The sequence below is a fragment of the Lepisosteus oculatus genome, chromosome 2 (assembly GCF_040954835.1).
Source record: "Lepisosteus oculatus isolate fLepOcu1 chromosome 2, fLepOcu1.hap2, whole genome shotgun sequence".
NCBI lineage: Eukaryota > Metazoa > Chordata > Actinopteri > Semionotiformes > Lepisosteidae > Lepisosteus > Lepisosteus oculatus.
Window position 1 is genome coordinate 62,998,729 of NC_090697.1, and position 12,847 is coordinate 63,011,575.

General features: G+C 38.1%; 2 protein-coding genes across 2 annotated transcripts in view; one reads left to right on the forward strand and one right to left on the reverse strand.

The window, feature by feature from the left end:
* Positions 1–2,425: 2,425 nt before the first annotated feature.
* Positions 2,426–12,847, reverse strand: part of igsf9b (immunoglobulin superfamily, member 9b) — a 72,883-nt gene continuing 62,461 nt past the window's right edge. The window contains exon 23 of the transcript XR_001478254.2: positions 2,426–2,570. The gene's annotated coding sequence lies outside the window, so the exon portion shown is untranslated. The remainder of the gene's footprint in view (positions 2,571–12,847) is intronic.
* On the forward strand, positions 6,095–12,441 carry gatd3l (glutamine amidotransferase class 1 domain containing 3, like). Its single transcript, XM_069180353.1, has 7 exons — positions 6,095–6,314; positions 8,009–8,061; positions 8,858–8,971; positions 9,792–9,923; positions 10,397–10,489; positions 10,856–11,019; positions 12,000–12,441. The coding sequence occupies exons 1-7, from the start codon at positions 6,198–6,200 to the stop codon at positions 12,134–12,136; spliced, it is 810 nt and encodes a 269-aa protein (XP_069036454.1). The 5' UTR covers positions 6,095–6,197; the 3' UTR covers positions 12,137–12,441.

The window sequence follows — 12,847 nt, forward strand, 5'->3', positions numbered from 1 at the left end:
TGTAACTGTACCCGAATTGACCCCAGTGTATTGTAGCCTGTTTATGTTTTTTTTCTCTCACTCTGTTGTGGCTGCTGTGTTCTCAGTTAAGAGCCTATCCCCTGTGTCTATCCTCGCCGATCCCGTCGCGTTACAATAGATAAACTTAAAATTAGGAGTTGTTTACCTGTTTTACTTTAATCTGATATGCAGTCACTTCTTTAGTACACGAGACTATAATGATTACAATTTACTAATAACATGGAAAAGGATACAAAGAAGGGGTTTGCTAGTTTAACAACTCTACCAGAATTCTAAAAGAAAAAAACATTAATTAGTGTAGCTTCCTTACATACCTAACTATTATTAGTCATGTCATTTCTGAGTTGAAGAGCAGTACACCACATAGCACCATTGTAAAACCTGGAATGCACAGTAAAAGTAAGTAACCTGGTATACAATTTAGGGGAAAAAAACATTGTGAAGGCATCAGGTTTCTGGTAGTATTTGAGGTATTGGTTAAAATTCATTTTAATTATTAACTGCAGTCCTCATATATTTTAAATGCATGCATACATCCTTTTAAAATGGGTATTAACATTGAAGTCAACGTAAACCGTTCTGTAAAACTACTGTTTTTAATTGATCCTTTTGCATGATACTTTAGGGACATAAAGAATCAAAACATACAAATGGTGATGAAGATAATGAGGAATATTACAAATGACAAATTTAAAATGAGCAAATGAATGTGGATACTGTACAGCACTCTTATACGACCTCTGAAACATTGTGTTCAATTACACCACTCACAACACACAGGTGCCACTGATATCTTGGGAAGAGTTCAAGAAGTTCGGAAGAGTAACCAGAATGTTCATTTGTCTCAATTAAAGTCTTATACAGACAAGGTTAAAGGAACTGAATGTCTTTCTGAATAAAGGGGAATTTTACAGGATTTAATTCAAGGATTCACAATCCTTGAAGGCCTTGACAAAATCAATTTAAGGGATTACCTCAAGTTGAAGTATGTAAAATGAACACCAGCTCATGAGAGGAAATTAAGAGTAGATCCGTTTAGGACTGAAACAGGCTGCAATACCAAAATTACTCAGCCAACATTTTGAAGCTGAGCATTTAAGATCATCAAGAAAGATGAGTTTCTTATGAGGATTAGGAACACACTAAACAATTTCTAAGTAGTTAGAAAAGTCAAATTGCCTACTATTGTTTGTTTCCTTTCTTATGTTTTAATGAGATTCCAGAAGCCATGGATGAATTATCCAATTTAGAGAGTTTTGTAGAGGATGAACTGGCTATGAAGTCTGCCTGAATTAAATCGTACACTGATCCTTAAGAAGTCCCTATTCATTATAAGCTCAGTTCTACTTTGGAGTAAAACAGACAATCCAAAACCATCCCCAGCTTCCAAATTCTAACATAAAATCATTGATATCCAACTTAATGGACTAAAACAGCAGGCTTCAGCTCTTCTTATACTTATCTCCTCTCCCCTCAGCAATTGAGAACTATATGATTCAGATCTTCCTTTAAAAGGATAATGCTCATCCTTCACGCCCTCATTCCATTAATGGAGGTTTCATCTAAAGGTTGAGGCAGTTGATATCCATGTAGGTAACACAGCCAAGATCGATCTCTGTGAGCAGCTTAGTCCCTCTGAGCACAGGGACGGCAGGGTTGAGGTTAAGCACCTATTACTCCCACTCATTCTTTTATGGCAGTAGAAGCTCAGCAATCTGCTTTCTGAGTCTAAGATGTGCCGAGGATAACTTTGCACTGGTACGTGGGTAATGTGTATTTGAACATGAAGAACTAAGTTTTTTTTTTAGAAGCTGGAATATAGAATTATTTGCAAAGCAGATATAATTAACAAGAGGATAGAAATCCCAGAAAAGGAAGCTCACCTTCTGTATTTGTCCCTCTGTATCTTGGACAGAGATCTCAAGGGGAAGTCTGTTACTTTGCCTTAAAAAGTACAAAGCTTCTTAAATACACAATTATGCATTCCTAAGCATAATACCCCAGTCATATTTTATTCTGAATATTGTGTAGAAATGTGGCCACCATTTTGTAAAAAAGGCACTGCTGCTCTAGAAACAGTCAAGAGAAAAGCCAGAAGACACAGAGAGATAAATCTGATTGGAGTGCCACCCTGTGTCTTCTGGTGTTTCGTCCAATGAGGCTTTTAATCACTAATTATTGCCCGTTATTCATCTGCTTACTAGTTTGGCCTTTTTTCTAAACTCAGTCCTTGGTATGAATAAAAATAAAGTATATTTGTAACATAACAGAAACCTTTTTCTGTCTGCCTCTCAGTTGAAGTGAATCCACAGCACAGGGGAAAAGATTTGTTTTGGAGATGATGAGTAAGAATGTGTCTATTTACTTAACATACAATATTATTGTATTTAGTTCTTCTTGATGCAATTGGCAAACAGTTTTTCCTTTCATGCTTCTAATGGTAACTAATGATTCCACTAGTGCTCCAGGTCTAAGTGATGAGAGATCTTTCATGCCCTCTTTAACCAGGTGACATCCAGCTCATGACTCGGCTTGGGTTCTGCTTCATCCTGGAAAAAATAGGAGGGTTTAGATATGGGCGGGTTACCCATCCCTGTAAAAAATGACAAATTTAAGAAACAGAAAACTCAATATTACCAATATACAAAACCAAACACTATTTATAGCTGCTTCAACATTTAGAAACTCTATGCACTGCACAGGTTTAATTAAGTCACAGTTAATATATGATAAAACCATTAGAGTCAAATTACCAAAACAGTAACCATGTAATAAATCACATAGTGAAAAAAAATCAACAAAGCAGATTTTGGTTCTTTAGAAGACAGCAAGAATATAGTTTTAAAAGTGAAATACAGAATTTAAGAGAGTAAACCCAAGAATACTAAAATTAATTTCTAAAAAAAGCAAGTGAACTCCAAGAAATACCTAGGATTTTTGCATGAAGAATGATTCTTCATTCACTTCTGATTGAAGAATGTTTATAATATTGACAATACATGATTACACTGGCCCTAACAGTACTTTATTCCTGTGGCATTTGGTCAGCAAGCAATTGGACAAATTCATCTTTATTTTAGTTTTTCCCCCACATGAAAAATTAGCTCCATTATAGTACATATAATATTCTAAAACATGAAATGTCATAAATGGCTGTTATCCATAATATCTATACAGTTTTTACAAGTCATTGAATCAGGTGACTTGTTTCTAGAAAAAAAATGCCTCTTAGAAATAATGACACAACCAAGATCACTAGTTCTAAGGGTATTGATCTTGTCTACTGTAGATTATCAGTATTGGATGCCTGTTCATATGTACACACAATTGTTACTTGTGGTTACTGTAGACTTTTACACTACCAAAGGTATCGAGCTCTTGGTGGACTAGCACTTTCATAAAACGAGTCTAGCATCAAATACCTTTAAAAATCTCTGTATTTGAAGAGGTTTCTGCCCTAGGCTGTGAGGAGACAATCTCAGAGACTCTAATTGCAAAGCTCTTACTCCATCTAAGAGCATTATGAGGTAATAGGCTTAGAAGGACACATTTACTCAATCAGCCACAGACACTGCAGAGAAGTACACATCAAAGATTTTCCCTTCTTGGCCCTTTTACCATACTACTACAGTATGTACTACTACATGTTTCACTATTAATCAACTTACTATTACAATATCCCCAAAACTATGGTACATTCTATGTTTATTATTAATTTAAGCTTATTATTTATCTTATTTACTTGACATGTAATTGGATGTGTGTATTTTACAACTATGAAAAAAGTATTCTTATTTCCTGAAATGATTGAGATGCTACACTTATATATCACCCTTCCATATAGGTGGAAATTAAGGAAGAAATTGTATTTGTAAAGCATCAAGCTTTAGCTTACAGCTTACAACTAATTACAAATAGGAATAGACTGATCCATTTCCTAACTGCTTTGAGCAATACAGAGTCACATGGGCAAGGCAAGATACATCCTAAATGGGATGCCAGTCCATCACAGGCCATACACAGACACAAATATACACACAATTACACCAGGGCCAGTATGTCTTTGGACTTTTTGAGGAAATCCACACAAACAAGGGGAGAACATAATCACACAGCTAGCACCCAGGTCCACAATTCAACTCAAGGCCCCAGGGCTGCAAGGCTACCACTGCGCCACACTTAGATTTGATTTATTCTTTCTGTTTCATCTTTACAATTTTGAGTTGAATTTGCAGCTTCCAAAGACTGAAAAGGATTTAAGTGTTGCACAATGGGAATCTTAAGTAAAATGTATATGTCATTGCAGCATGTTACTTTTCAAAATTGTGGCATTACTAACAGCAGCTTGGCAATGGTGTCAGCACACAACAGTGATTCACTGTTAAGGTGGAAAGGTTCAATTCTTAGAAGGTGCCTTGTGCACCTTCTAAGTAGAGTTTGTTTGGGTTTTCTCCAGGTGTTTTGGTTTTCTCCTACCCTCCTAAGAAATACCAAGTGAATTGTCATCTGTTATTTTTCCCAATTGTATGTATGTTTTCACATACTTGTGTGTGAATCTTGAAATGAACTGGAATCTTGTTCAGAGTGTATCCTACCCATTTTCTGCTGGATGAGACCCCCAGCTCACAGCAACCCTGTGAGCTGCAAAGCAGAAACTGTAATAATGGATGAATGGCATGTGTACTTAAACTAAAATTGGCTCAAAGCAGCAGAAACAAGAATTACTCTTCAATAAATATTAATCAGTTCATTACTGGGTGCATTTTCTTGACATTTGTGGGCTGTACAATTTTACTGGTGACCCTTGACCAAGGTTTGAAGACATCTGAACTAATAACTTTTGAGAGAATCTTAGGATACTTTAAAGAAAATAAGTGTATCACTTCAAAAATATTCCTTTTTGTAGCTGTCTCACAGCCAGTGATGTTCTTAAGTGAAATTCCACTTTCACAACCACTTTCTTTGTTTTTGCTACCTTGGAACTGCTGTTTCAGACTATTTCTCTTTCTTTTCATATGTAAAGTATCATTCATTTATCAGTGTTTAGGAATTATACTGACATTAAGAATAAAATAACTTTTATATTGCACTTTTATATCATGGGTTTGATACTAGCTTGATATGGCTTGTGTGTGGAATTTTTATGCTCTCCTAATGGCAAGGGAGCTGTTTCTGGTTTCCACCCACAGTGCACAGACATTTTCAGCTAATTGGCATCTCAAAATCGTGAGATGTCTAACAAAAGTATGTGAATGCACGTGTGTGTGTCCTATGATGGAATGCTGTCACATCCAGCTTTGATCCTGTCTTGAGGCCTACCTGCCTCATCCGATACTTTGGCAACTTAGTGTAACTAAAAGTTCATTCAGCCATTTCTCTAAAAGTGCCCAGAGCTTGAACCTCAAGCACCTGTCCAAGAAGCCTGTTTCAAACACCTGCAACTCTGTGTGTAATTAAATACTTCCTATTGTCTATCCTAAACTAGTTTCTAACTTTGATTCTTATTTCTCTGCTGAATGTGAAATAGTCCCTTGGCTTAACACTATTTTTGATCCTTAAGATCTTACATGTGTGAATCAAAGCTCTTAATCTCGTTTTTCTAAACCAAAGATATTTAGGTCCCTGTCTGTCTGGGTACAAACATGCCCTGAGATCAGAAATGATCTTTGATTTACACCATTCTAAGGCTTTTGAAAATGAAATCATAATATTAAAATAGTATAGTAATAGGTTCACCTTCCTTGACAAATGACTCTTCAAATTTACAGCCTGAGGGTCTAGGGATAACTAAAGGTGGTTCTTAGAGTGAAAGAGACTGCTGGGTCTTTGAGTCCACAGGTACTGAAACCGGAAACAAAAAACACTGGGTTACAGCGGGTTTAATCGGGTGTAAAGGGGAGCTAGAAGATTATCAAGCAACCTTAATGAGATTCATGTCGTCGAGGTATAATTAGAATAGTGACTGGAAAAGGAAAAGGTTGATTCAGAGCAAGAAGTTTAAATGATCTCCTCAGGAAATAAGCTTAGAAGTTACGTCAGACGATGCAAGGTGAATATAAGCTGTCTTCCATGGCAGCTCCACGCCCCGCTGACGGACGGACGGTTCGACTAGGCTCCTTGGTCTGAATTCGTTTTTTCTCCAGGTCTTTAAACACAGGCTGTGAAGGAAGAACACCATGTTGGCATCAAGAGCTCTGCTGGCGAAACAGGTAGCGGCTGTCCTCACCCGCCAGCCGGCGTGCCTGGCTCACCAAGGAGACTGGGGTAACTGGGGCAACACCAACGTCGCAGTGGTAAGTTGTAGGGGCATTGAGGGGTAAAGTGTTCTGAATGTGTGGAAGCGCAAGACATTTATTTATAGTCCCCTTGGTTATAATACCAAAGTTCCCTGGTGAAACCAACAAAAGTTTCCTACCGATAAAATGTTAAAATAAAAGTAATTGTTAAGTTTTTGGGAAAATGTAATGAAGCACAAAATGTATAGACGGAATCTGTGTTTGCAGAGTTGCAGTTAATTGAATACAACTTCGCTCCCCAAAGAGTAAACCAACCAGTGCAAACCAAGGGGAAAAAAGGCATTTGTTTCTGTTAGAAATAAATGAAAAGCTTTGTTATTTCCCCTGGATGAGTAGGGATCAATCGATAGTCAAAGCACTGTCAGGTATAAGAAGGAAAAAGTATATTTCAGTACATAAAGAAAAGATTTTACTCTGATCGTCGATTGAGTTTCAAACGCGTTTGAAGAATCCTTCGATAGAATGTAGGCTCATGAAGATTTAAAGACGCTGATACGTAGCATGGCCGTGTGAGATAACTGCCCTTTCAATTTAAGACAAGGCTATTGGTATTCAGCTCCCATAAGAACTAGCTCCAGATTAATTTGATTTTTAAATCAGAATACATTTATTTTAAAAATATTTGGAAATTTGAGTTTGTGTCTTTCTTTGGCGTCTAAAAAGTTCAGAAAATTCAGTACCCACTTTGGAATTTTTGGTAAAGTTCTCACTTTGAACGAATTGTGGCCCACAAATTTTACGCTCCTCTATGTAGAATCTAAATCTGGAAATAAGAATAGGATAAACTACGGCACATAAAATTATTATATCTAGTACTGAGTTTTAAAAAACTAATTTAAAGATTAGCATTTACTTGGGTAATTGATAAAAAGATTGTAAAGTCCTCTTTTTATGTGCAATTAAAGCTCTTGACGCGATTTTACTATTTTATAACTTTGTGTAAAGACATGCTCTAATTGTGTTAAATGTGGCCGCTTTACTGCGGGAAGATAGGAATAGGTTATTCCGCAGACCCCCGGGGAGACCCGTCTCCCTGTTCGCTAATCCTGTCATTACCTTTTAAATCGCGTTTAAATCGCCTCCAAAATACATCGCTCATCGGATTATTTTGTGGGTTGCTAGAAAGTGTCTGCCTGCAACGTACACATTTTGTATACTGTAGATAAACTAATCCATTAGTAAACACTTATTACATGTTGTTCTTCATTCTTGCAATTTAGGTGACTATGTTTTTACACCTATCTTAAAACCAGAATACATGAATGCAGCAAAATAATCCGTCTACTTTATTTTGATCTATCCCTATCCTATACTATCTCGATGATATTTTTATGTGTTGCAAATAATAGCTATTGCAACTGTGTTAATAATTTATTAATTTTTATTCTATATTGATGCAGTCCGGTCCTTGAAACCAGAGATAATTTTGGATCTTTGGTTTGGATTCACGCAACATTTAAATCGATATTTCTGTGAAATTTTAGTCCAGTTTCATCCAGAGGACCTTAACTTGATTGGATCAGTAAAAATAAAGAATACAATGAGAATTTAGACCACAGGAACACATTATATACTGAATCCATACAGTATGTATATCCAAAGTTCCCCTATCGCAATGCGTTGTAGTCGTCCCTCTGCACCTGTGTGTAGGTGGCAGAATGTCTCTCTGACCCAGTTCCCTGTCCTCACAGGTGTTCTCTGGCTGTGGATGGTGGGATGGCACAGACGTTCATGAGGCAGCATAGTGAGTATATGAATACAAATAAGGTGTTAGGAAACTAAGGGGCAACAGCAAGTGCTTTCATTGATCGGATAATTGCACACATAACACTTTCCTGAACTGCTCAATATATTCATCTTAGGTTTATACCAGAAACAATATTTTGTAATTGCTATATTCTTCAGATGGCTAGACCTAGTGCATTCTGTAGCTGTGCTTAATGGGATCAGTATTAGAAATGCTGAAATTGTGGACCTCAAGTTTCTAAATCACAAGTGAATTAATGTTTTGTGTGAAATAAGTGGCTTGTGCCTTTCTCATCAGCATTGTTATGCTTAATTGATGTGTTCTAATTCTGTGCAGTACAGCCTTTTGTGATCCAATTGGCATGAAGATAAATAGATTAAATCAAATTTGTATTTGTATTTGTATCAGGACTGTGAGGATAGGTACTTACTCCAGATTTGCACCATAGCTTAAAAAAAATAAGGAAGGAAGAGCCCCACAGTTTTACTTCCGAAAACATTTGTCTACAGTCAGAGATGTCAGATGTCTGTGGAGCAGGAAACACGCACAAAATGATTTTTTCTGAAGTTCCAGTTGCCATAGAAGCAACAAACTCAACCTTGCCTTTGTATTTTTGGGCTGATTGCCTATAGAACAGCAAAAACACAAAGAAGTAACACAAAACCAAGGCCAGATGTGAAAAGGATGGGAGGCAGAATGCAGGATATTATTAACCATCGGCAATAGCAATTCTGGAGTAATTCATTCAATGAAGTACTTAGCATCTATTAAACTTTCTCTTGTGGCCTTGTAGCACGATGTACCATCTGAGTCGGAATGGGGCTCGGTTCCAAATGTTCGCCCCCAACCAGCAGCAGATGCACGTCATGGATCACATGAGGATGCAGCCCATGTCAGGAGAGAACAGGTACAGATATGCCAGTACTCTGCAGTTTCCTTTTCAGATTTTAACACATATTTCTGTCCAGTCTAACATATTTTAATTAGATCTGTTAATCAAATTACTTCTCTCTGGAAAAAAAATAAATTAAACTGGCTTTTAGCATATTTCCAGTTCTATATTTGTCAAAGAATTCTGATCTCTTTATTCCTATTTTCAAGTAATCACTTGCTACATTTTTTTTTCATTAGGATAAAGATGTATGTTTTTCTGTGGCAATTTGTGCTCAATTGCTTTATACCTTATGTGGTAAAGGCTGTATTTTTCTTCACGATGGATATTTTAACCATGTTCTGCACATCCAGAACACCGTATGGGCACTCCACATACTGTATAGGTTAAAAAATGTAAACATTTTATCAATCCACTAAAATGTCTCAAACATTCAAGGCTTAGTTTTTTATTGCTGAGAACCAGGATCAAGGATTAATGATATATTAGTGTAGTGCTCTCGTGATCAGTCCTCACCTAGTATATTGGAATGTGTGTGTGGTTTCTACCACAAACACTGACTTCAAGAAGGAGCAGGCTATTCTTTTTAAAGCAGCCAGTACTCCTGAATTGTAGCCTAAAGGGGCTGAAGAGGCCATTTGTGCTGTAAAGATTTTGTGGTCTAAGCACCAAAGACAAACACTAGTGGCCATACAAAGAGGAAACTCCTGTATGCTGGATCTGTAGTCTGCACCTTTTTGCATATCCCTACTAGCCAGTTAGCAGATGCAGTTGCAGTGTGAGTGGTCATGCTGCGATTGTGTTTGTTTTAATGTGTTTGTGTGTATCTTCACAGGAACATGATGATGGAAGCGGCTCGCTTTACTCATGGGAATGGGAAGATGCAGATGCATGATCTCTCCAAGCTGGATGTCAACAGCTTTGATGCCATCATCTTCCCAGGAGGCTATGGGATTACCAAGAATCTGTGAGTGTTCCAGAGCACAAAGAGATGAGGGGTGGGCATAGAGACAGGGGGAATAAGGAAGAGGAGAAGCCTGAGAAAAAGATAGTAGAAGACAGAGAGGTAAAAATAGAAAGATTGTCTCAGGGTATTTCTGTTTCCCCTAAGTCTTCTCTCCATGCAGAAAATAACAGTTGTTTCTTGGAGCTTCAGAAAAAAAGTGATTTTTTCAAAGGCCAGATCATCAGTTCTGCGATTATTTTATTTATACCCCTTTATTTTTTAGACTAAAACAGATTAGTAAAATATTGTTAGCGGCAGTGTAAAACAGGTCCCAACGAAATTCATGCAGACAAATCTAAAAAGAAGAAGGGTAATATTTATCACATCTCAGCTGAGTCATCTTCCTCATTGGAACAGTTGATTCATGCAATGATTTTAATTTATTTAGGGGACAGGATGTGAAATCAGTTCCATCTTACTTATGTGTGCTGCAGGTCCACCTTCAGCAACGACGGAAAGGACTGCAAGATTAACAACGATGTGGAGAGGGTCCTCAAGGAGTTCCACCGATCTCGCAAGCCTATTGGGTATGTACTCATATTGTAAAAAAATACAGTAGTATGATAATGGTAGTATCGCTCTTATTGCGCTAGTATGTTGTAGCATTACATGATGTTTTATTACACTGTATTACATTACACAGCAGTATACTGCTTTGTTAGCTTTCCCAGGAGGTCTCCCATCAAGGTACTGGCCAGGCTCACACCTGTTGAGCTTCAGTGGGTTGCCTGATGTGAGTTGCAGGGTGATAGCTGCTGGCTGTCATGTTTTATTAATAGAAAACACTCTGCTCTATACTGTATGGTGCTGTATGATCTAGAATTGCAGTGCACAGTGGTCTCTGACCCTCTACTGTTTTATGCTTGTCTCTATGACCCTGTGCTGTGTTGCAGCCTGTCATGCATGGCCCCTTTGCTTGCCTGCCGCGTACTGCCAAGCCTGGAGGTCACCATGGGTCACGAGAGAGACGAGAGCAGCCGCTGGGGCCGCTGGCCTCAGACCAGCATGGTGCAGGCCGTCAAGAACATGGGTGCCCGTCACAACATCCGTGAGCCTTACATATCCTTTCAGTTTCACGCAGTTCTTTCAAATCCCAGTCTCACCTGCTTGGGGCACAGAGCAGCTGGACAAAGAAACTCGATGATTAAAACACAAAACCCTATAGAGACACTGGGACAGAATGCCATTTAAATGCCTCTGGCATGCAGCTTGAGCTGTATTCGGAAGCATACTTTTGCAAGGATTTTCATATGCGTTTCTCTTTGAATGACCCTATGAACCTTGCAGCATGTTGGAATAGGGAGAGCAAGCACCATCCCAATTACAGAGAAGGTAGAAGTGCCACTGTTCTCTCTCCGTAAAGAAACTGAAGGAGTTTCTTTTAAGAGCAATTCATTTTCCCAGTTGTGAATCATTTGAAAGTACACTTTAGAATATAAAGCATGCAAGCAGAAGGGGATAGAGTATGTAAGGAAAAAGGAAAATGACATAAGTGAGGATATTTACAGTGCTTTAAGGGAGGGCACTCACAAAACATTAAAATTATATGCATAAAATACTCATGCACCACATTTAGATTTTAGTTGAAATTTTAATTGAGCAGAAACATTCTGAACAGTTCAAATGTCTGAAATCTGTGATTTCAGGTAGACAAGCCTATGGAGAATATTTGGTAGAAAGGACTACATATTTTTTCTACAGACTTCTCTTTTCTGGAAAACAGATTAAGCTGAGTTTGTGCAGCTAATGTGTGAACAGCCATATGCTGACAGGGCTGTGCCGGAACTTCTTCTGACTCCACTCTTTTTTCACCAAGAAAAGCTCTCAATTTCACATCTGGGCTGTTGTAGCACCGCTATCCACCCTGTCAACCCATTACCCCCCGTTTTAATTTTTAAATGTACTTCCATGTAGTTTCCACTTGTGCCTTCTGGTTCACGTTTCACTGCTGATTCTGAAGAATCATATCAGTAGGGTCACTTTGTAGGAATGCAATAGGTACCAATGCCTACCATGATCCTTAACCCTGGGTGCTTCACGAGGCCTATGTGGATGAGAAGAACAAGGTGATCAGCACCCCGACTTTCATGTGGGAGACCGACTACCACTACCACTACATCTTCGATGGCATTGGCAACATGGTCAAGCACGTGCTGCGCATGTGCGCAAAGTAACACGTGTGCATGGAAAGAACAAAGAAGTGAGATAGAGGGTAAAGGAAAGAGAATCATGCCTGCAGGGGAATGTTTTGACTCTTGGCTTCTGTTTTGCACACAATAACAGCAATTCGCCTTAAGCCACCAGTCCATCTCTACGTCAGTCTTTCAGTGCGTTGGTCATCCTCCACGGCTGCATATCAGTCAGGTGTCAAAACCTTTTCTGTCAGATGATTTACTTTTCTTTTAGATTACTGTGATGTGCCCTGATTTTAGAAATGACCTAATGTGCAGTGTTAATAAACCGTGAAGAGGAAGGCAGACTCTCTTGTGGGTGTAATTATTTCTCGTGTTTTTAAATGCATTCGCCATGCACAGCACAATTTGAATGGAACTGGATAATATAAATCACCACTGAATTATTTACAGCTGTGGTTGAATGCTTCACACCTCCTTAACGTAATCTACACAGTTTTAGCTGCGTTATCCACAATGTTAATGTGATACTAAATGATCTGACTACAGCTGTCAACTTATACAAGCAAACCCTTTCTCTCCAGGGTGATAGGCATTCAAAATCCAGGCAAGGTAATTTATATGTCATCATTTTCTTAATGGGGAACCCTTTAGAGTCATGTTTTAGTTTGTGGGCAGCAAGTGTTTTTTTTTAAATACAAACATTTTGAAAAACCTGTTGACAATAACTTCTAAAACTGAATAAGAAAACAT